Below are 25141 nucleotides of genomic sequence, written 5' to 3'. Positions count from 1 at the left end.
CTGTCACTTCAGATATGCCACCACTTAGGATTCAACAGCAAAGCCATTCAGGTCCACCACCATCACTGCAGTACTCCAGTCAATTTCTTTACTAAATGTTGAGCTACCTTAAGTTGCAAATGGAACTCAAAAAAGTTCTGGGACACTGTAAAGTCCATGGAGAATAAGAACACCTCCTCCCAGCTGCCCACTGCACTGAAGATAGGAAACACTGTCACCACTGATAAATCCACCATAATTGAGAATTTCAATAAGCATTTTTCTACGGCTGGCCATGCTTTCCACCTGGCTACTCCTACCTCTGTCAACAGCACTGCACCCCCAACAGCAACTCGCCCAAGCCTTCCCCATTTCTCCTTCTCCCAAATACAGTCAGCTGATGTTCTGAAAGAGCTGCAAAATCTGGACCCCTACAAATCAGCCGGGCTAGACAATCTGGACCCTTTCTTTCTAAAACATTATCTGCCCGAAATTGTTGCCACCCCTATTTACTAGCCTGTTCAACCTCTCTTTCGTGTCGTCTGAGATTCCCAAAGATTGGAAAGCAGCTGCGGTCATCCCCCTCTTCAAAGGGGGGGACACTCTTGACCCAAACTGCTACAGACCTATATCTATCCTACCATGCCTTTCTAAGGTCTTCGAAAGCCAAGTCAACAAACAGATTACCGACCATTTCGAATCTCACCATACCTTCTCTGCTATGCAATCTGGTTTCAGAGCTGGTCATGGGTGCACCTCATCCACGCTCAAGGTCCTAAACGATATCTTAACCGCCATCGATAAGAAACATTACTGTGCAGCCGTATTCATTGATCTGGCCAAGGCTTTCGACTCTGTCAATCACCACATCCTCATCGGCAGACTCGACAGCCTTGGTTTCTCAAATGATTGCCTCGCCTGGTTCACCAACTACTTCTCTGATAGAGTTCAGTGTGTCAAATCGGAGGGTCTGTTGTCCGGACCTCTGGCAGTCTCTATGGGGGTGCCACAGGGTTCAATTCTTGGACCGACTCTCTTCTCTGTATACATCAATGAGGTCGCTCTTGCTGCTGGTGAGTCTCTGATCCACCTCTACGCAGACGACACCATTCTGTATACTTCCGGCCCTTCTTTGGACACTGTGTTAACAACCCTCCAGGCAAGCTTCAATGCCATACAACTCTCCTTCCGTGGCCTCCAATTGCTCTTAAATACAAGTAAAACTAAATGCATGCTCTTCAACCGATCGCTACCTGCACCTACCCGCCTGTCCAACATCACTACTCTGGACGGCTCTGACTTAGAATACGTGGACAAGTACAAATACTTAGGTGTCTGGTTAGACTGTAAACTCTCCTTCCAGACCCATATCAAACATCTCCAATCCAAAGTTAAATCTAGAATTGGCTTCCTATTTCGCAACAAAGCATCCTTCACTCATGCTGCCAAACATACCCTTGTAAAACTGACCATCCTACCAATCCTCGACTTTGGCGATGTCATTTACAAAATAGCCTCCAATACCCTACTCAACAAATTGGATGCAGTCTATCACAGTGCAATCCGTTTTGTCACCAAAGCCCCATATACTACCCACCATTGCGACCTGTACACTCTCGTTGGCTGGCCCTCGCTTCATACTCGTCGCCAAACCCACTGGCTCCATGTCATCTACAAGACCCTGCTAGGTAAAGTCCCCCCTTATCTCAGCTCGCTGGTCACCATAGCATCTCCCACCTGTAGCACACGCTCCAGCAGGTATATCTCTCTAGTCACCCCCAAAACCAATTCTTTCTTTGGCCGCCTCTCTTTCCAGTTCTCTGCTGCCAATGACTGGAACGAACTACAAAAATCTCTGAAACTGGAAGCACTTATCTCCCTCACTAGCTTTAAGCACCAACTGTCAGAGCAGCTCACAGATTACTGCACCTGTACATAGCCCACCTATAATTTAGCCCAAACAACTACCTCTTTCCCAACTGTATTTAATTTATTTATTTATTTTGCTCCTTTGCACCCCGTTATTTTTATTTCTACTTTGCACATTCTTCCATTGCAAAACTACCATTCCAGTGTTTTACTTGCTATATTGTATTTACCTTGCCACCATGGCCTTTTTTGCCTTTACCTCCCTTCTCACCTCATTTGCTCACATTGTATATAGACTTGTTTATACTGTATTATTTGACTCTATTTGTTTTACTCCATGTGTAACTCTGTGTCGTTGTATCTGTCGAACTGCTTTGCTTTATCTTGGCCAGGTCGCAATTGTAAATGAGAACTTGTTCTCAACTTGCCTACCTGGTTAAATAAAGGTAAAATAAAAAAAATATATATATAGTGCACTACTTTTGACTAGGTCACATACTGTAGGGCTCTGGTCAAAAGTAGGGCACTATGTAGGGAATAGATTGCCCCTACAGGAGAAATCGCACTGAATGACGGTCTGCCTTTATCTGACATTCGTTCAGAGTTCGTTTGACGCAGTTTGTTTTCAGGGAACACCTGCTGGTAGGGGTCGGACTGCCAACATTTTCTGCCGTTTCGACATTGGTTTGCACTCGGTTAGCAAATTACAGTGAGCATAACTTGTTGTTGTTTTGGCGGTAGAATGAATATAGGGTTCAAGTTTAGGCTGTCGGCTTTAATTTCAGGGTATTTTCATCCATATCGGGTGAACAGTTTAGACAGCACTTTTTGTACATAGTCCCCCCATTTTAGGGGACCAAAAGTATTGGGACATTCACTTGTGTATAAAAGTATTTGGTCATATATTCATAGCACACAATGACTCGGCAACATCAAGCTTGGAACACTACACATTTGTTGGATGCTTTTGCTGTTCGTTTTGGTTGTGTTTCAGATAATGTGCCCAATAGAAATGAATGATAAATAATGTATTTTTTTTATTTCGGAGTCACTTCTATTGTAAATAACAATCGAATATGTTTCTAAACACTTCTACATAAATTCAAAAAGCACAGCATTTACTGTGCTGATGATTGGCTGAGAGAAATCGATGATGAAAAGGTTGTGGGGGCTGTTTTGTTAGACTTTAGTGCGGCTTTTGACATTATTGATCATAGTCTGTTATGGCTGTACACCCCCTACTATATTATGGATAGAGTTACCTGTCTAACAGAACACAGAGTGTGTTCTTTAATGCACCGAGCTGTCTGTCTAAACTACTGGCACACAGCTCGGACAACCATGCATATCATACAAAACATGCCACAAAAGGTCTCTTCACAGTCCCCAAGTCAAGAACAGACTATGGGAGGCGCACAGTACTACATAGAGCCATGACTATATGGAACTCTATTCCACATCATGTAACTCATGCCAGCAGTAAAATGCAGATTTAAAAAACAGATAAAATCAATTGTGCAAGTTCTCCCACTTAAAAAGATGAGAGGCCTGTAATTTTCATCATAGGTACACTTCAACTATGACAGACAAAATGAGAAAAAAAATTCCAGAAAATCACATTGTAGTATTTGTAATGAATTTATTTGCAAATTATGGTGGAAAATAAGTATTTGGTCAATAACAAAAGTTTATCTGAATACTTTGTTATATACCGTTTGTTGGCAATGACAAGAGGTCAAACGTTTTCTGTAAGTCTTCACAAGGTTTTCACACACTGTTGCTGGTATTTTGGCCCATTCCTCCATGCAGATCTCCTCTAGAGCAGTGATGTTTTGGGGCTGTTGCTGGGCAACACGGACTTTCAACTCCCTCCAAAGATTTTCTCTGGGGTTGAGATCTGAAGACTGGCTAGGCCACTCCAGGACCTTGAAATGCTTCTTAAGAAGCAACTCCTTCGTTGCCCGGGCGGTGTGTTTGGGATCATTGTCATGCTGAAAGACCCAGCCATGTTTCATCTTCAATGCCCTTGCTGATGGAAGGAGGTTTTCACTCAAAATCTCATGATACATGGCCCCATTCATTCTTTCCTTTACACAGATCAGTCATCCTGGTCCCTTTGCAGAAAAACAGCCCCAAAGCATGATGTTTCCACCCCATGCTTCACAGTAGGTATGGTGTTCTTTGGATGCAACTCAGCATTCTTTGTCCTCCAAACACGACGAGTTTAGTTTTTACCAAAAAGTTATATTTTGGTTTCATCTGACCATATGACATTCTCCCAATCTTCTTCTGGATCATCCAAATGCTCTCTAGCAAACTTCAGACGGGCCTGGACATGTACTGGCTTAAGCAAGAGGACACGTCTGGCACTGCAGGATTTGAGTCCATAGCGGCGTAGTGTGTTACTGATGGTAGGCTTTGTTACTTTGGTCCCAGCTCTCTGCAGGTCATTCACTAGGTCCCCCCGTGTGGTTCTGGGATTTTTGCTCACCGCTCTTGTGATCATTTTGACCCCACGGGGTGAGATCTTGCGTGGAGCCCCAGATCGAGGGAGATAATCAGTGGTCTTGTATGTCTTCCATTTCCTAATAATTGCTCCCACAGTTGATTTCTTCAAACCAAGCTGCTTACCTATTGGAGATTCAGTCTTCCCAGCCTGGTGTAGGTCTACAATTTTGTTTCTGGTGTCCTTTGACAGCTCTTTGGTCTTGGCCATAGTGGAGTTTGGAGTGTGACTGTTTGAGGATAGGTGTCTTTTATACTGAAAACAAGTTCAAACAGGTGCCATTAATACAGGTAACGAGTGGAGGACAGGAGCCCCTTAAACAAGAAGTTACAGGTCTGTCAGAGCCAGAAATCTTGTTTGTAGGTGACCAAATACTTATTTTCCACCATAATTTGCAAATAAATTCATTAGGGGCGGCAGGGTAGTGGTTAGAGCGTTGGACTAGTAACCTAAAGGTTGCAAGTTCGAATCCCCGAGCTGACAAGGTACAAATCTGTCGTTCTGCCCCTGTACAGGCAGTTAACCCACTGTTCCTAGGCCGTCATTGAAAATAAGAATTTGTTCTTAACTGACTTGCCTAGTAAAATAAAGGTAAAATAAAAAATAAAAAAAAATAAAATTAAAAATCCTACAATGTGATTTTCTGGATTTTTTTTTCTCTCATTTCGTCTGTCATAGTTGAAGTGTACCTATGATGAAAATTACAGGTCTCGTCTTTTTAAGTGGGAGAACTTGCACAATTGGTGGCTGACTAAATACTTTTTTGCCCCACTGTACATGTGGTACTAGAGTAGAGTCCTGAGTGCACACACACTTAATATGTTGTGAAATCTGTTATGAGTGTATTGTAATGTTTTTCACATGTATTACTGCCTTAATTTTGCTGGACCTCAGGAAGTGTAGTTGCTGCCTTGGGATCCATAATAAATACAAATGTGGATGCTACCATGATTAGGGATAATCGTGAATAATGATGAGTGAGAAAGTTAGACGCACAGATATCATACCCCCCCCCCCCAAAAAAAATACCCACCTCTGTTATTGTAATGGTGAGAATCTAGTATAGTATTTCTATTTCATTTTTCATCTCAGCCCCCGTCCCCGCAGGAGGAGTACAGAGCCAAAACAACATGTGTCACTGTCCCAATACTTTTGGAACTCACTGTACGTCCGGCACTGTGTTCAGAGGTGCTAAGTACTCTTGGCTGGCAAATGCTACCGACGTGTCAATGCCTTAACTCAATTGTTATTTTTTTTTGTTGTCATTTAGCAGACGCTCTTATCCAGAGCTACTTACAGGCGCAATTAGGGTGAAGAGCCTTGCTCAAGGGCACATCAACAGATTTCACCTAGTCAGCTCAGGGATTCGAACTAGCAACCTTTCGGTTTCTGGCCCAACCTCTTAACCGCTAGGCTACCACCCAGTCCTCGCAATGTCCTATAGGTCTTTGTATAACAGATGTTGTGTGGGTAGGTATCTGACTGACTGAGCTTTCCTCCTCTCTATTCCAGGTACAAACGAGTCTTCTCCGTGGGCACTCATGGCATTACCACGTACAACCCCGCCACGCTCGAAGTCACAAACCAGGTCAGTGGGCTCATTTTAAAACCCTTAATTAGGTCTCTGTCTGAGTCATGTGACATTATCCTTGTGATGGCTATATCATTTGTCACCATTTGGATGCTAATCTATGATCTGTAATTTTTTGCTTTAGTGAATGTGACATGCCTCAGTGACGTGTTTGCCTCTTTCTCTGTCTCCTCTGTGGTGCCCTGCAGTGGCCGTATGGGGACATCTGCGGCATCACGCCGGTGGGAAAGGGCCAGGGCACAGAGTTTAACCTTACATTCCGCAAGGGCAGCGGCAAGAAGTCTGAAACGCTCAAGTTCTCCACAGAGCACAGGACAGAGCTACTCACAGAGGCACTGGTGAGGGAAGACATGATTGGTTCTGGAAGAATATAACTTGTAAATACCACAGGAGCTTAGTTCAGATGCCTTAACCCTCATCAGAACCCAAAATATAAGCTTGTTTTAGCCGATTGTTTGTAAAACCATTTAATTGTAAACCATGTGTAACTTCAGTCCATAGCCCCATCTATACATTTGAGTGGTTATATTTCTTAAGCCCCACCCCTCAGCTGTTTACCCCAAAAAGTGGTGGGATTACATTTTACTCGTTTAGCAGACACATCAACAGATTTTCCACCTAGTCGGCTCCGGTATTTGAACCAGTGACCTTTTTGTTACTGACCCAGCACTCTTATCCACTAGGCTACCTGGAATGACTGCTTTGTCATTGTTTGAATCACAGATTGCCCCTTTAATCACCACCTCCCACCTCAACCATTATTTTTGCATGAGAATGCTTACAACACATTAGCAACAGTGGCTGACTGTAAATTGCTTTAGAAACACCATCACACCATCACATACATTAAACACAATTAAGTTATCAAGAATACACACACACACACACACACACAAGAACAGATCTAAATGGCAGGGAAGGCAAAAAATAATTGCTGCAAAATTGCTCATTGTCCAAAAACAAAAATCTTAAGATTCTCGCACTCGTGTCCCTTGACAGAGCTGTTTCTCACACACCATGCATAAAACAAAATGCGTTGTCATGAAATCATTGTCCTGAAAAGGTGTAAGAGACTCTGAGTTTGATATTTCCATAAGCTTTAGACCAGCATAGTGACTTGACTCATCTCTGATGTGTAATTACACTTATTCAAAGGGTGATATCTCAATCTCCTACCTATCCAGGATACATTAATAGTGCTGATCTAGGATCAGCGCCCCTGTGTCACGTAGTCTTCTTCATTATGATGTAGAAGACAAATCAGGTCTAAATTCAGCACTGAGAAGTATTATGAATACGTGCCCAGATTACAGTGAATACATATTTAATCTGATCTGTCTTTCTCTGCAGAGATTCAGAACAGACTTCTCAGAGGGAAAGATCACTGGCAGGGTAAGTCTTGATGGAGGGAATGGCGAAAGGAGGGAGGGAATGAAGACCTGAACAAACGAGTGAAAGGAGAACCGAAAGAATGAAGTGCTCCTTTACAGAATGCATGACCACACTATAGAGGAGAATATAATATGAATGGCGATAAGAACAAATCAAAGGAGGGGGGGGGCGAGTAAAACAAACACCCCACACACCCCAGGGCCATGTTGAGTAGAGCAAAGAGGAGGAAGAAGGGCAGAGTGGAGCAGCCTCTGGTTGTTGTTCTTCCTGAGTTGACAATAATAATAGGATGTCTCCACACTGAGCTGGTCTAGCAGACTCAGTCAGGAACCCTGAGGATTTTATTTAGTGTCTCACACTGCGTCCAATATGGTACCCTATTCCCAATGTAGTGCCATTTGCACTGGTTTAAAAGTAGTGCACTATGTAGAGAATAGGGTGCCATTTGGGACGCAGTCTCTGTCTGTGTTCCCCTCCATCAGCACAATCCCATTTCCCTGGGAGAGAGAGGTTGGAATAGAGCAGCCACTCGCCTGCTCCCCTAAAGGGTGACTTTCATCTACAGCACAGATCAATACAATTTCCTGGTGATCTCTTCAAAGAGGAGCACTATGGTTACGTCTCAAATGGCACCCTATCCCCTATAGGCCCTGGTTAAAAGTAGTGCACTACATTGGGAATATGGTATCATTTTGGGACACATTCTGTTTTTAAAAGGGCAGCCAGGCACAGACAAGGATTATCTTCATATTTTTGTAAACCAGGGTCTTCTATAGTGGTTCAGTTTCTATATCCATTAGTTGTGAGGGATAAAAAAAACAGACATTGTCAATTTGATTGATTGGTTTGCGTTTGAATGTCTGATAGATCTCTAGGCGTTATCATGTCTAGCTCTGGTCCGGGGTGTTACTGTACATGTGGCTTGCTGACGCCGAGCCTTCCCCAAGCTGCACGTAACACCCTGGACCAGAGTTATATTATGTCGTGATGCCATGACCAGTTTTGTCCACTTTGTTAACGTGTGTGTGTCCCGTCAGCGCTACAACTGTTACAAGCACCACTGGAGCGACACACGGAAATCGGTGAGCCTGGAGGTGACCCCGGGGGGAATCGACCAGATTGACCCCCAGACCAACCGGGTTGTGTGCTCCTACGACTACCGCTCCTTGGAGTGCTTTGCAGAGCTCAACGACTACCAGGGGGGCTTCTGCATCCTCTATGGGGGCTTCAGCCGCCTGGTACGTACCTGGGGGTGGGGGGTGTGCCTCTTAGTCTCTAAAGGTTTAATTGTCTGTGTGCAAATATGTGTTTATTCCCTTGAGAAATTCCACTGTCCAGGACTGACTCGCACACGTACTGTTTTAATTGCACTCTCTCACACTCTCCCACACCCCCCTCTCTCTACCTTCCCATCCCTCTTTCTCTTCTCTCTCATCCCTCTCACCACCTCCCCATCCCTCTCTCTATCTGCCCCATCCAACCCCCTCAGCACCTGTTTGCGTCAGAGCATCGGGACGAGATCATCAAAAGCGCCATTGAGCACGCGGCTAACTTCATCGGCATCACTCTGCGGCTGCGTAAGGACCCGCTTACCTTCGAGGACTTTGTGACGGACCGGCTTGGGAAGTACGGCTCAGACGAGTGCATCACCTCCCTGGCAGAGTTCGTGGTGCAGAAGGTCTCCCCGCGCCACTCGGTCAGAATCTAACTGCCATCACCATCGTTCCTTCCTTTTTATTTGACCTGTTTACCTTTTTTCTGAGGAGATTTTGACTTTGTTAGGACATTGAGATTAAAATATTCTTTGTAGTCAACTGGCCCTTATCATCTTGAGACTAACTTCTCCTGTACTGTTTGTCCCTGGCAGGAGCCCATCAAGAGGATCCTGTGCCTGACAGAGACATGTCTGGTGGAGAGAGACCCAGCCTCCTACAACATAGTCACCATCAAGCCCTTTGGAGAGGTGAGTGGCTGCTACAATTCCAACACAAACACTGGGGCTGACCCATCGAATTGGTAGAAGTCTAATTTTCCTTGTGTTATGTGGGTTTCAGAACTGTCATTTCTATTCATTCTATTTCTATAACCTGGCCTCTGCCTCAGGCTCTGTTAAAATGCCATGTTTGTCTTTTTCAAGTAAATTGCACTGAAGCTCCGTTGTGCTAGTGTCATTTGCAGTAAACTGTGTGTGCGCGCATGCAGGTGTTTGCTCTCATCTGCGATGCGGAGAACCCCCAGGTGTTCACCATAGAGTTCATCAGAGGCCAGATCAGGAAGTACTGCTCTACAGACAGGTACCGCACAAAACAGCTCTATAATGGCAAATGTCATATTTGCCCTCCCATTTCCTTTTCTGTTGGCTAAGCTCACTAAATCGGTTTCCGTTCACACTCTGCTCATATGTACTGTACTCCCGATCCTGCATCATTGTCTTTTTCTATATTTTCTGTGTGTGCGTCATATCTGCATATCCTTGTCTCTTTCTAATGACTTAATTTGATGTGTGTGTGTGTGTTTAGGGACTCCCTAATGGCCAGCCTGCTGGACGGGGTGCGTGCGTCTGGGAATAGGGACGTGTGTGTAAAGATGGCCCCCACCCAGCGAGGCCAGCGTTGGGGTCTAATGAGCATGCCCGTGGACGAGGAAGTGGAGAGCCTGCACCTCAAATTTCTGGCAGCGCCCCCTAGTGAGTGACACCCCTATCACAGGTTTGATTTTTTGACCTGGGGTGTATTCAGTATTCACTAAATGGAAGAAAACTGACTTAAACTGGGCGGTACTACCTGAGCTTGTCCAATAGCAATCGCTCAGGTGTGCCCAAATGAATTTGACCCTGAAATTAATTGTTGTATCTCTAAAGGATTGAGGGGTTAACTTTGGGTTCGGCCTGAGAATGAGAACTCTATGTGGCCCCCGACTGCCTCGAATTCTGTGAAATTGATTAATGCGCAGTGGGTTTTGGGCTTGCCGTACCGTGCTGTGTTAAAGAAAAACTGTGCGTGTCTGCGCACCTTCATCCTAATACCACTCTTTCTCAGCTGCAACAGCTGGGGCCCCTAGCGGCGCCAGGATTCTAATATTGACTGGGCCAGAAATATTTGTGGTCGTGTTTCAAATTGCGATACGGTTAGGCTGGAGTGCACTCGTGAGAACGAGGATCTACAAGACCACGACAGGCAATGCATCTCAGTATCAGGAGAAGCGCATCGATTGATTATCAGACAAGTTGTCGGCTTTTGGACGGGAGTAGGACGGGCTACTATGAGAGTGACGAGGAAAATCCACTTTTTTAAGCTACGTAACATGCTGGCAAAATTATTTGATCAACTAATGCATGAATAAGATGATCATGAGCACTCACCTCAATAATCTTTCCCCAGCCTAATTTTTTGTGTGTATGTACTATGTAGGCACCTGAGCTGAGCCATGAGGTAGACTAGGCATCTAGCACCCCCCTATCAGATTAGGGGAGGGGAAGCAATGTGGCATATTGTTTTTAATGTAATTTTATCCCCCCCACTTGGGTTCTGAAATCACCATCACCCACTAATTCATTTTTGCAGATTAAGTGTTTGAGCTAGTAATGTATCAATATTCATCAATATAATTTTGGATTTCACCCCATCTCAAAATCAAATGGTTTTGACCGTTTACTTTTATTCTGGTAAAACATTTTCAACCGCGCATAGATAACAATAACCTATCAAATTATACTGAACAAAAATATAAACGCAACATGCAACAATTAATGATTTTACTGAGTTACAGTTCAAATAATGAAATCAGTCAATTGAAATACATTCATGAGGCCCTAATCTATGCATTTCACATGACTGAAAGGCCCACCAATTTGGGATTAAGCCCACCCACTGGGGAGCCAGGCTCAGCCAATCAGGATTAGTTTTTCCCAACAAAAGAGCTTTTATTACAGACAGAAATACTCATCAGTTTCATCAGCTGGTGAAGATGCTGGATGTGGAGGTCTTGGGCTGACGTGGTCACACGTGGTCTGCAGTTGTGAGGCCTGTTGGACATACTGCCAAATTCTTTAAAACGACATTGGAAGCAGCTTATGGTAGAGAAATGAACATTAATTTCTCTGGCAACAGCTCTGGTGGACATTCCTGCACTTAGCATGCCAATTGCAAGCTCCCTCAACATTTTTGACATCAGTGGCATTGTGTTGTGTGACAAAACTGCACATTATAAAGTTACCTTTTATTGTCCCCAGCACGAGGGGCACCTGTGGAACGATCATACTGTTTAATCAGCCTATTGATATGCCACAGCTGTCAGGTGGATAGATTATCTTGGCAAAGGAGAAATGCTCACTAACAGGGATGTAAACAAATTTGGGAAGGAAAATTTGAGAGAAATAAGCTTTATGTATGGAACATTTCAAGGACTTTACATGTTGAGTTTATAATTTTGTCCAGTATACATAGGTTGTCACTCAACTAATAAAGCTGACTATCTTATTTTATTTTTTGCCTTTGAAGCTGAAGGTACCGTGCAGATGTGTAAGATCAGGCCGCGTACCTCACATTGGTCAGTGCCTGAAGCTGGACACAGTGCGCCGTTTGACTACAGTAGACTACTAATATTGCCTGGGAAATGGAAAATGACTTGTAGATCAATGACTGTCAACACCATTACATGCTTACTTCGACACTGAAGGTGAGGATGCATCAGTTGTCACAAAAGATGACATTATTTCTACCTTCAGAAAATACCTAATCTAAAAATTATATATAATTGTGAAACAGCGATTTGTCATATTTGAATCGATTTTTCTGACTGACGCATGCTACATTTGGATCGGTTTGGGATCTGCAGACCGATGCTCTAGTATCTTAAACGTATGAATCAGGGACGGGTACTTAGCGATGAATCGTTACATCCCTACCAAATATCCAAACGGAGATTCCGTGAATACAAAATTCTGACATTGATTGATTTATCAAAATCAGCTTCCAATTGGCTCATTTATCCCTCCTCCTCTTGAATGTAACTATTCACCAGGGCATTGCTGTAAATGAGAATGTGTTCTCAGTCAATATACCTGGTAAAATAAGGGTTAATTAAATTTAAAAAATCCCCAGTGGTGCTGTCCCAATCAAAATGGTGCTGAAATGATCTAGGTGACCACATATGACTATTGCTTTACATTTGTATAATGGTTGGATATGACTTTGGGCGTTTCAGTTTAAGCAACAATTTGATACATGTCTTTAATTACATTATCCTACTTTATTTCAATATTTTCATCATTCAGTGGAACATAACTAAGGTGAGATTTCCTCTCTCTGCTCTTTTCGCGCTCGGGCTCATTTCATTTATGTAATGTCGGACCAGGCTTTAACTTTCAGGCTTGGATGAGAACTAGTTTGACAAAGTGTCTCTCTCTGTCCTTCTCAGATGGAAGCTTTGCAGACGCAGTGTTCAGATTCAACGCTAACGTATCCTACAGCGGCGTGCTGCATGCAGTCACCCAAGACGTGAGTGTTCAAGCCTACCAAGGAGAGTGTGTCTGTAAGTGTATTAGGCCTACCTTAACACTCCTTTCCTCCGGCCGTCTCTCAGGGTCTGTTTTCAGAGAACAAGGAGAAGCTGATCAGTAACGCCATCTTGGCCCTGCTGTCCCAGGAGTGTGAGCTGCCGGGCCTCAACGCCGAGCTGGAGAGTCACTTTCACGCCATCCGACGCCTCGTAGCCTCCAAGGCAGGTTTCCAGGCCTTCACACAGCTGCCCAAGTAAGACATCAAAACACACACACACTGCTAACATTTCTTCCTGACTTCTCACTACCCCTCTCTCCCTCCTTCAAAGCTCTGACTGTCTAATTGTTCTCATCTCTCCCCACCACTGCTACATTCTCCCCATCCTTCTTCTCTTTCCACCCCCCTCTCCTACTGACAGTTATTGCTATGCAGTGTTGTGTATTAGTGTTGTGGTAAGCGTGTAGGTAACAGACATACTCTGTCATTCCAAGGTCTGGTCAAGGGTCTGGATTCACAGATGGAACGTAAATATGAATCCATACATCTCAGTCTGCCCTCTGTCTGTTTTCCCTCCTTCTCTGCCTCTTGTCTGTCTAACCTCCTCTGTCTGACTCACTGACCGACTACGTCTGTCTGCCTCTGCCCGGTTGCTCTGTTTCTGTCTGTCTGGCCTGCTGTCTGTCTCTGGCTGGCTAGCCTGCTATCTGTCTGTCTGCTCTCCTTTCATCTGTCTACTACTCTCCTTTCATGTGTCTCAAACACTGGGAGAGCAAAAGAGAAGTGATGTCATCCGTCCATCTCTCTTCTTCACCTCTGTCTGCCTGTGTACAGTTTGTGTGCTTATCTCTTTCTCTATTTCGTTCTCTCTCTCTCTCTCTGAACTGGGTCTCTCTTTCTCTCTCATATATCCAGGACACTATCTCTCTCTCCTCTGGGGTCACTGAGATGTATGAGAGGATGTGTATTTCTATTCTTGGTTCCTGTGGAATTGAGAATAAACCCCCAGACCCATTGAAAAAGATATTTGTGTATCAAAGGCCCTTTTTGAATTTCCAGTCTCAATGACTGTCCCCCTTGTCTCCCTATCATGTCAATGAAATTAATGAATGAGTGAGTCTCTCTAGTATAATCTGTGTGTGTGTTTTGCAGGTTCCGGGAGAAGTTGGGGGTGAAAACGGTGAAAGCTCTGAAGAGGAACAACAACGGAGTGACACACGCCGCCATAGACATGCTCTGTGCTCTAATGTGTGTAAGTGCCATTTGCATTCCCTGAGCAGGTACTGAAAGCGCACACACACCATCTTACACACAATATTGATGTGGCGACATGACCGTACACGGACTGTGACTGCTTTTGTTAATGCACAATTTTAAATTGAGAATTTTCAATTGAATAGCTATTTTAATTTGCAGCCGATGCATGATGACTACGACCTGCGTCAGGAGCAACTGAACAAGGCGTCACTGATGTCTTCCAAGAAATTCCTGGAGAACCTTCTAGAGAAGTTTGTCAGCAACGTGGTACGTGTGTCAGCCTCAACCTCTACTAACCTTTTTTTGTTGGTCGTCCCGAAACACGGCAGTAAACCAAAGGAAGCCATCTTCGTTCTTTATTGACAGTCTTCTTTACATTCTTCTTTCTTCCACTTCTCTACCCTCCCTCTAGGAACACGGCACAGGGGCACTGGTGATCAGCTCGCTGCTAGACTTCCTGACCTTTGCCCTGTGCGCCCCCTACAGCGAGACCAGCGAGGGTCAGCAGTTTGATATGCTGCTAGAGATGGTGGCCTCCAACGGACGCAGCCTCTTCAAACTCTTCCAGGTAGCTAGGAGGTGTGAGAGAAAGGTAGTATGGAATCCAACGGATATGCTCATTTATTTGTTTGGATTTCAGACTAAGAGAAAGGGGAAATGATGGGAGGATTGTGGATTTTATGACTTTTCCTAACAAGGAAAAACAATTAGTGAAAGAGGGTAAAAGGTAGAGGTGGGTAAAACGAAAAGACAAATTGAAAAGAAGAAAGAGCGTTTACACAGTGTCTTTGTATGACCTGCTTTCTATAAGTGATGTGACTTTTTTTTGTTAGCACCCCTCTATGGCCATTGTGAAGGGAGCAGGCCTGGTCATGAAGGCCATCATTGAGGTGAGGCTGGGGGAGCAGGACTTGATATGAAAAATAGAAGAATTTTGGTGATCGTATTGGTGATGATCAAGATTAATATTTGTTTTGTTTATAAGGAGGGGGATAAGGAGATAGCCACTAAGATGCAGGAGCTGGCTCTGAGTGAGGGGGCACTGCCCAGACACCTACACACCTCCATGTTCACCGTCAGCTCAGACCAGAGGATGCTCACCAACAGGTAAAGGACAATGGATCGAAATCTGTTTGCTTCAGATTTATACACATCTTCCATAACATCCATGCATGATTTACTCAAAAGTCCAAATTATGTATCTTTATCTCAATTTAGGATTCTGACAAACTCACTCATGGTTTTTTAATTGTTTTCCCACAGGCAGCTAAGTCGTCACCTTGTGGGCCTGTGGACTGCAGAGAACCCCATTGCCATGAACCTCCTCAAGAGAATACTGGTGAGGCTCTAGACAGGTGTTCAAGGCACTTCACTTGTGTACCATCCATACTGTCAGGGGCAGGGAACTTGATATGGTGTACATTCTCTCCATCTCTCTCTCCCCTCAGCCGACGGGGCTGCTGGCATACCTGGACAGCCTTGATACCGTCCCGGAGAAAGATGTGGACAGGATGCACATCCGAGACAACGTCAAGATCGCCACGGTAACCTGTTGTAGAGACACTAGCCCAAATTCCCCTGTACCCACTCTATGGTGGTACCTTTTTAGAAATGAATGTGTGCTTGTATGTTAGCAGTACTGTGTATTTTTCTCTGTTTGTCGAATACAGGACCAGTTTGGTCGGCAAAAGGTGCCTGACTGGCAGCGGGTGGCGGGCAAAGCAGCCAAAGAGGTAGAGAGGTTTGCCAAGGAGAAGGCTGACATTGTGCTGATGCACTGGAGGGACAAGATGGGCATTGCCCAGAAGGAGGTGAGGAGAGGAACTCGCTGCTCACTTTTCTTCCCCATTCAGGGGCTTCATTCTGGACCAGGTACTGTAGTACCAGTTAGCATGGCTAACATCCAGCAGCATTGCCATTACCTGGCTTGGGGAAGACAACAAACTGTTTTCTATGCTGTTATATGAGGCCACTGAGCAGATATTTTATTTATAAATGTTTTATTTAACCTTTGTGTAAGTTACTTAACTTCTTTGGGATAGGGAGCAGCATTTTCACTTTTGGATGAATAGCGTGCCCAGAGTGAACTGCCTCCTACTGAGTCCGATGCTAATATATGCATATTGTTATTAGTATTGGATAGAAAACACCCTGAAGTTTCTGAAACTGTTTGAATGATGTCTGTGAGTATAACAGGACTCATATGGCAGTCAAAAATCCAAACAGGAAGTGGGAAATCTGAGGTTTGTAGTTTAACTCACCCTTATCGAATACACAGTGGGATATGGGTTATTTTGCACTTCCTAAGGCTTCCACTAGATGTCAACCGTCTTTAGAACGTTGTTTCAGGCTGCTCCTGTGAAGGGGGGGCAGATGAGAGCTGTTTGACTAAGGGGTCTGCCAGCAGCCTCGTTCTCAGTCACGCGCTTTCACATGAGAGGTATCTCTCGTTCCATTGCTTTTCTACAGTCAATGTAATTCTCCGGTTGGAACATTATTGAACATTTATGATAAAAACATCCTAAAGATTGATTCTATACTTAGTTTGACAAGTTTCTAAGACCTGTAATATAACTTTTTGAACTTTTCGTCCGAATGGACTAGAACGCGCTTTTGGATTTGTTTACCAAACGCCCTAAAAAAAGAAGTTATTTGGACATAAATGATGGACATTATCGAAACAAAACAAGCATTTATTGTGGAACTGCGATTCCTGGGAGTGCATTCTGATGAAGATCATCAAAGGTACGTGAATATTTATAATGCTATTTCTGACTAATGTTGACTACCCAACATGGTGGATATTTCTCTGGCTGGTTTGGGCTCTGAGCGCCGCTCTCAGATTATGCTTTTTCCGTAAAGTTTTTTAAAAATCTGACACAGCGGTTGCATTAACCTCTCTGGGATATGTGGGACGGTAAGCGTCCCACCTGGCCAACATCCAGTGAAAATGCAGTGCGCCAAATAAAAATAAATTACTATAAAAATTCACCTTTTATGAAATCACACTTTCAATATACCAAATTACAGCTACACTTGCTGTGAATCCAACCAACTTGTCAGATTTCAAAAATGCTTTACGGCGAAAGCAAATGATGCTATTATCTGAGGGTAGCACCCCAGTAAACAAAGAGAGAAAAGCATATTTCAACCCTGCAGGCGCGACACAAAACGCAGAAATAAAAACATAATTCATGCCTTACCTTTGACGAACTTCTTCTGTTGGCACTCCAATATGTCCCATAAACATCACAAATGGTCCTTTTGTTAGATTAATTCCGTCGATATATATCCAAAATGTCCATTTATTTGGCTCGTTTGATCCAGAAAAACACCGGTTCCAACATGACTACAAAATATCTCAAAAGTTGCCTGTAAGTATTGTCTAAACATTTCAAACGACTTTTGTAATACAACTTTAGGTATTTTTTAACGTAAATAATCAATAAAATTGAAGACGGGATAAACAGCGTTCAATACAGGATGATAAAGTGTAGCGAGCATTTCTGGTCACGCACCTCTATCTAACAGTACACTTCAAATTACCCTCGTTCTGGATGGCCGTACTTCAACCAAAACCTCAACCAATTTCTAAAGACTGTTGACATCCAGTGGAAGCGATGGGAACTGCAATTCTAGATACCCAATGAAAACTCATTGAAAAGAGAGTGACCTCAAAAGAAAAAATTCCTGGATGGTTTGTCCTCGGGGTTTCGCCTGCCAAATAAATTCTGTTCAAAAGAAAAATTCCTAGATGGTTTGTCCTCGGGGTTTCGCCTGCCAAATAAGTTCTGTTATACTCCGAATCATTCAAACAGTTTTAGAAACTTCAGTGTTTTCTATCCAAATCTTCTAATAATATGCATATCCTGGCTTCTGAGCCAGAGTAGCAGGCTGTTTACTTTGGACACGCTTTTCATCCGGATGTGAAAATATTGCCCTCTGCCCCAAAGAAGTTAAGAACAAATTCTTATTTGTTACTCCGGACGACGCTGGGCCAATTGTGCTCCTCCTTATGGGACTCCCAATCACGACCAGATGTGATGCAGCCTGGAATCGAACAAGGGTCTGTAGTGAAGCCTCTAGCACTGAGATGCAGTGCCTTAGACCGCTGCGCTACTCGGGAGCCCATGGCTAGCATATGCGCTGCTTACTTCATGTGTGGTGTCTCTGCTTGTCTATGTGTGTGTGTCAGAGGGATCCACAGAAATCTTTTTAAAACCTCTACAGGATCGGTGGGTCCCCCGCTGGACAGTTGAGGTAACGTAGGCTAATGCGATTAACATGAGGTTGTAAGTAACAAGAACATTTCCCAGGACACAGACATATCTGATTTTGGCAGAAAGCTTAAATTCTTCTTAATCTAACTGCACTGTCCAATTTTACAGTAGCTTTTACAGTGAAATAATACCATGCTATTGTTTGAGGAGAGTGCACAGTTATGAATTTGAAAAGTAATTAATAAACCAACTAGGCACATTTGGGCAGTCTTAAACTTTGCACGTACACTGCTGCCATCTATTGGCCAAAATCTAAATTGTGCCTGGGCTGGAATAATACATTATTGCCTTTCTCTTACATTTCAAAGATGACAGTACAAAGAGAACAAAAATGTTTTTTTTTTCTTTGTATTATCTTTTACCAAATCTAATGTGTTATTCTCCTACATTCATTTCACATTTCCACAAACTTCAAAGTGTTTTCTTTCAAATGGTATCAGGAATATACATATCCTTGCTTCAGGGCCTGAGCTACAGGCAGTTAGATTTAGGCATGTAATTTTAGGTGAAAATTGAAAAAAAGTTGTGGATCCTTAAGAGGTTTTAAAGTGTAATGACTTCTACTTTGGGCAACTAAGTATATGAATGATGCCCCTGAGTGAATAACACCGTGAGTTATGGTGACAGAATGTAATGCAAGCATTTACAGTAACATAGTTAGTGTAACGAATTACAAGTCTTGTTAGGACTAATTTGTGTTGAGTAGAGTAGACCATCTGACCGGGTCAGTCATTAACAGAAGACACTCTCTGTCCTCCTGTACGGGCCACAGCTGCCTCTGCTCTGGCTTCCCTTCAAATCTTTAATCAAATTATATCAACTGGGCCACGACGCTGCCACAAATCAAAGTTCAACTATCCTTAATAATTTGGCATTTTCCTGGGATTTTCTCTCATCACACTAGTTTTTCTTAGTCTGTTAAGATAAAAAGGAACCTATTAGTGCAGATTCTGAATGAGACATTTTTAAAGGCTTAATCTGGGTATAGGTGATCCCAGCTCAAATCAATAATTGAATTGACTCTTATTTGCCAACCAATCACCACAAAACACTCAAAAATCACTACCACAACTGTTATGATTTACAGTGCCGTGCGAAAGTATTCGGCCCCCTTGAACTTTGCGACCTTTTGCCACATTTCAGGCTTCAAACATAAAGATATAAAACTGTATTTTTTTGTGAAGAATCAACAACAAGTGGGACACAATCATGAAGTGGAGCGACATTTATTGGATATTGCAAATCTACCACTGCAAATCTACCAAGACCTGGCCGTCCCTCTAAACTTTCAGCTCATACAAGAAGAAGACTGATCAGAGATGCAGCCAAGAGGCCCATGATCACTCTGGATGAACTGCAGAGATCTACAGCTGAGGTGGGAGACTCTGTCCATAGGACAACAATCAGTCGTATATTGCACAAATCTGGCCTTTATGGAAGAGTGGCAAGAAGAAAGCCATTTCTTAAAGATATCCATAAAAAGTGTTGTTTAAAGTTTGCCACAAGCCTCCTGGGAGACACACCAAACATGTGGAAGAAGGTGCTCTGGTCAGATGAAACCAAAATTGAACTTTTTAGCAACAATGCAAAACGTTATGTTTGGCGTAAAAGCAACACAGCTGAACACACCATCCCCACTGTCAAACATGGTGGTGGCAGCATCATGGTTTGGGCCTGCTTTTCTTCAGCAGGGACAGGGAAGATGGTTAAAATTGATGGGAAGATGGATGGAGCCAAATACAGGACCATTATGGAAGAAAACCTGATGGAGTCTGCAAAAGACCTGAGACTGGGACGGAGATTTGTCTTCCAACAAGACAATGATCCAAAACATAAAGCAAAATCTACAATGGAATGGTTCAAAAATAAACATATCCAGGTGTTAGAATGGCCAAGTCAAAGTCCAGACCTGAATCCAATCGAGAATCTGTGGAAAGAACTGAAAACTGCTGTTCACAAATGCTCTCCATCCAACCTCACTGAGCTCGAGCTGTTTTGCAAGGAGGAATGGGCAAAAATGTCAGTCTCTCGATGTGCAAAACTGATAGACATACCCCAAGCGACTTACAGCTGTAATCGCAGCAAAAGGTGGCGCTACAAAGTATTAACTTAAGGGGGCTGAATAATTTTGCACGCCCAATTTTTCAGTTTTTGATTTGTTAAAAAAGTTTGAAATATCCAATAAATGTCGTTCCACTTCATGATTGTGTCCCACTTGTTGTTGATTCTTCACAAAAAAATACAGTTTTATATCTTTATGTTTGAAGCCTGAAATGTGGCAAAAGGTCGCAAAGTTCAAGGGGGCCGAATACTTTCGCAAGGCACTACATTTAAATCTTACAAATTGATAAAAATGTGGGTGAATCTGGACTGGAGACTGTAATTGTCTGTTTTTGTCGATAAAGATTTGGATTATGATGCAGATGACCTTTGACCTAACGTCATTGAGAAGCATCTCTGTTTGATCCAACTGAGGACCAATAATCTCTCTCTGTCTCTTGCCCCATGCTCCCTCTCTTGCCTGTTGTGGTTCTCGGCTGTCAATCAAATGCAGCAGGACAGAAATAACCTGGTAAGTAGAACTGACCCCCTCATCCTCCCTCTTGACCCCTCCCCCTCTTACCTGTCAATCATTTAGAGCTCATGCAACACATTATTTTGTGATCCCATCTCTGTATTTGGATTTTTGTCACTGTTTATGACGAAGGTTGTGTTTTTGTTGGTGTTTGTTATCATGACAGTATTTTTCACCTGGTGGTCAGTGACATTAAACGTTGTCCGTCCATTTGAATTTATCAATACAGTAAAACATTTTTGTGATTTAAAAAAAATTGTATTTAACCTTTATTTAACCAGGTTAAAACCCATTGAGGTTTAAAACCTATTTTGCGAGGGTGACCTGGCAAGAAGGCAAAACAGGGAAATAGCAGCGTGTCCATAAAACGTTACAGAAAAATACAGAATACACACAAAAGACAGTGTCACAAGTTAAAGATACTATTGAAGATTAGAACCAACTGCAGTTATCACAAACAGTTTTGTCAATGAGAGTCTTAAAAACAGGCAAGGACACAAACTGTCCTAACTTTAAAATCTTCTGAAGCATGTTCCAGGATGAATGGGCATTATGGGAGAAAGATTGTTTCCCCATCTCAGTTCTAGCCTTAGGAACAGACAAAGACAGCAGTGACTCTGAACGAAGACTATATTGAGTGACTGATCTGGTCAGTAAATGTATTGCGATTTGATACTGTGATTTTATTGAGATTAGATGTTCAAACATATTACTCACCATATGTCTGCTGCAGAGGGACAAGATGGAGCCATGTGAGAACTAGTTTTAATCAGTCATTAAAATAAAAGTGCTGAAAATAAATTGGCTCCCTATTTAAAGAAAAAAAGATGGAACAAGTTATGAAGGAAAAGCACTGGAGTTTTGGGGCAGGTATAGCCAACAGCCAATAATAGTGTGATATTGTCAATATGACTTGACTTCAAAAATAATATTGTCTACTGTCAAACAAGCTTTGCAGTAATGATCAATTAGCGGATATTGACACTATTGAATCTGTCACAGGTGAATTACTATCAGAACCTAAATGAATCAACCGAAGATTCTCCCTTTTCTATAACAAATTGTACACCTCTGTTTGTAAATCCAGTCAGATCAAGTCTTCTTTTTAAAGATATAAGAACTCCTCTTCTTTCAACAGAGGAAGCCAGCTTGAGAGCCCACAAGTCTCTATATATGAACTCAAAGGGGCATTGGATAACATGAATAAAGGCAAATCACCTGGTTGTGACGGTATTCCGCCTGAGGTCAATTTCAAATGTTGGAACCAATTAGGTCCACTGTTACTTGAAATGATAAACACAGCTGTTCACAAAGGTTTATTTGGAAGGGGCATAAATACAGCACTAATTTAGCTTTTATTTAAATAAAAAAAAGGTTAATGACACCACCCAGTGCGCTCACTATTGCTCTCTATCTGTGATAAACACAGATATGAAACTATTTTCTAAAATTCTGTCGTCCCGTCCCCAAAGCGTATTTGTTCAAAAAAGACAGCCTCCATTACATGCTTCATCAGAAACCAATGCTCCATGGGCAGTTCTATCTCTCGACGTAGAAAATTATTTGATAGACTAGAATGGTCATATCTTTGATCGGTGTTGGATAATATGGAACTTGGCTCCAATTTCATTAATATGATTTTAAATTCTATATGCCAATCCTTCAGACATAGTAATAACAGGCAGTGCCTGCTCTGTTCCATTCAGAATAACTAGAAGTTGCAGGCAAGGGGATCCCATCTCACCTCTGCTATTTTTGTCTATGGAGCCCCTGAGCCTGGCAATTTGACAAATCGAAAGAAATTGCACCAATATCTCTCCATTCTGCGGATCACGACATATCATTTATACACTAAGTATACAAAATATTAAGGACACCTGCTCTTTCCATGCATGGACTTACCAGGTGAAAACTATGATCCCTTATTGATGTCACTTGTTAAATCCACTTCAGTCAGTGTAGATGAAGGGGAGGAGACAGGTTAAAGAAGGATTTTTAAGCCTTGACAAGTAAGACATGGATTGTGTATGTGTGCCATTCAGAGGATGAATGGGCAAGACAAAATATTTAAGTGCCTTTGAACGAGTTATGGTAGTAGGTGCCAGGTGTACTAGTTTGTGTCAAGAACTGCAACGCTGCTGAGTTTTTCACGCTCAACCGTTTCCCGTGTGTATTAAGAATGGTCCACCACCCAAAGGACATCCAGCCAACTTGACACAACTGTGGGAAGCATTGGAATCAACATGGGTCAACATGGGGGGGTACGCAACTCAATATTAGTAAGGTGTTCCTCAATCCCTCCCAAATGCTTTGAAGATCATAGACAAATTCAGCTCCATCTCAAGTAAATCTAACCAAATCTGCCCTCCTGCCTCAAGACATATGGAATCCCAATCGTTTCCCATTTTAAATATTTGGGAATAGATATACAGTACCGGTCAAAGGATTGGACACACCTACTCATTCAAGGGTTTTTCTTTATTTGTACTATTTTCTACATTGTAGAATAATAGTGAAGACATTAGAACTATGAAATAACACATATGGAATCTTGGAGTAACCAAAAAAAAGTGTTAAACAAATGAAAATATATTTGAGATTCTTCAAAGTAGCCACCCTTTGCCTTGATGACCGCTTTGCTCTTTGATGCACGCTAACTATTCAATTATATCAATTTGTGTATTGTGCATGTAGCCCCCCCAACAAGAAAAATGTATAAAGATTTAGTCACACAAATCTAATAAAAAAATATTCCGATATGTACAGTAACTATACATTTTTCCCCAATCACTATTCAATACATGCCATACCTTCATATTTGTTTTTATCTATCATCTGTTTATTGACTGTTGTACCTTTTTTAACGTAGTCTAGATCCAGATCTGTATGTGCCCTTGCCAACTCCATTACTGTCATTATCAAGCCAAACATGACAATTTTGTATGACAATGAGTGACAGGGAGTTGGCATGATTAGCACAAAAATACTGGCACTCAGGCTACCATGAACGCTGGTGTGCCTGGTGTCATAATCATGGCATCCACTCACATTGTCTTATCCTTTCATGTAGAGCAGTTGTCCAACAACCCAGAGAGAAGTTGTAGTAGTGACTGACTGACATTGTTCTTGGCTGCTCTTCTATAGAACCCCAACCAAAAGCCTGTCATTCTGAGGAAGAGGAGACAGAGGATCAAGATTGAAGCCAATTGGGAGCTCTTCTACTACAGGTAGCTACACTTGGTCACGTACTCACAAATTGGCTTCCTTACTGTCTCTCTTACTAGTATAGGCTTAATTGTGTTTTGCCCTCGATCATTTTTCATGTATATAAATGTTTCTCCATCTGGAGCAGCCTTCTACTTTAAATTATGAAATAAATTCAATCAATGCATGAAAAGTGATTTGATTTTGGTTTTGGATAAGTAGTCCCATCTCCGGTTCTCCTTTGTCGCAGGTTCCAGTTGGACCACGCACGGCCCAACCTCATCTGGAACCTGAAGACACGGGAGGAGCTGCGGGATGCTCTGGAGGGCGAGATGAGGGCCTTTGGTGTAGACCGCGAGCTGGGCAACGCTAGCGTCATTTCCTGGAACCACCAGGAGTTTGAGGTCATGGTTCAAACCAAATTACGATGATATGATCATTAATCAACACAGCATGTGGATTGGTAGCTAACTTGTGTGTGGGTTGTGTGCTTTTGCGTGTGTGTGTGTGTGTTGCAGGTCAAGTACGAGTGCCTTTCGGATGAGATCAAGATTGGTGATTATTACCTGCGTCTCCTGCTGGAAGAGGATCAGACGGACGAGTCGGGGTCCATCAAGAGATCGTAAGATATCCGCTACCTACGACATGATCAGCCGTCTGTCTAAGCCATCTAATGACAATGTTGCTCTTGCATCCAATCGAAAGGCATAACTTAAAACGTTTTAATCACAATATTCCTCCGTCCATACATCATTCTCTTTCTCGTGCTCTCTCGCTCTCTCTCTCTGTTTCCCTCTCTTAGGTATGAGTTCTTCAATGAGCTCTACCACCGTTTCCTGCTCACACCCAAAGTCACCATGAAGTGCCTGTGCCTACAGGCCCTCACTATCGTCTATGGGAAGTGCTGCAATGAGATTGGCCCCTTCACTGACACCAAGTACATCATGGGCATGCTGGACCGGGTCAGTGGTGCTGACACAGACAAACCAA

The 25141-nt window shown here is 42.8% G+C and overlaps 1 protein-coding gene across 20 annotated transcripts in view; it reads left to right on the top strand.

Annotated features, from left to right (window-relative positions):
• Positions 1-25141, top strand: part of LOC110535661 (dnaJ homolog subfamily C member 13) — a 74211-nt gene that overhangs the window by 27710 nt on the left and 21360 nt on the right. For 7 of the 20 annotated variants that reach the window (XR_016484467.1, XM_090190046.1, XM_021620805.3 and 4 more), the window contains exons 3-26: positions 5867-5942; positions 6134-6283; positions 7296-7337; positions 8375-8575; positions 8827-9033; positions 9205-9300; positions 9540-9631; positions 9857-10023; positions 12756-12835; positions 12921-13090; positions 13330-13362; positions 13988-14087; positions 14252-14359; positions 14505-14660; positions 14926-14982; positions 15078-15199; positions 15356-15431; positions 15541-15636; positions 15763-15903; positions 20927-20944; positions 24092-24174; positions 24402-24555; positions 24670-24773; positions 24954-25113. Coding sequence is in view for 19 of the 20 variants with exons in the window: in XM_090190046.1 (XP_090046172.1) it covers positions 5867-5942; positions 6134-6283; positions 7296-7337; positions 8375-8575; positions 8827-9033; positions 9205-9300; positions 9540-9631; positions 9857-10023; positions 12756-12835; positions 12921-13090; positions 13330-13362; positions 13988-14087; positions 14252-14359; positions 14505-14660; positions 14926-14982; positions 15078-15199; positions 15356-15431; positions 15541-15636; positions 15763-15903; positions 20927-20944; positions 24092-24174; positions 24402-24555; positions 24670-24773; positions 24954-25113 (2689 nt within the window). In the remaining variant the exon portion in view is untranslated. Of the gene's footprint in view, positions 1-5866; positions 5943-6133; positions 6284-7295; positions 7338-8374; positions 8576-8826; positions 9034-9204; positions 9301-9539; positions 9632-9856; positions 10024-11836; positions 12015-12755; positions 12836-12920; positions 13091-13329; positions 13363-13987; positions 14088-14251; positions 14360-14504; positions 14661-14925; positions 14983-15077; positions 15200-15355; positions 15432-15540; positions 15637-15762; positions 15904-20926; positions 20945-24091; positions 24175-24401; positions 24556-24669; positions 24774-24953; positions 25114-25141 lie in introns of those variants that run through there. The other 13 variants (XM_090190047.1, XM_090190052.1, XM_090190049.1 and 10 more) reach the window with 6 other exon arrangements.

The sequence above is a fragment of the Oncorhynchus mykiss genome, chromosome 11, assembly GCF_057628025.1.
Source record: "Oncorhynchus mykiss isolate SJ-2025 chromosome 11, ASM5762802v1, whole genome shotgun sequence".
Taxonomy (NCBI): Eukaryota; Metazoa; Chordata; class Actinopteri; order Salmoniformes; family Salmonidae; genus Oncorhynchus; species Oncorhynchus mykiss.
This window is presented reverse-complemented; position numbering and strand designations above follow the sequence as displayed.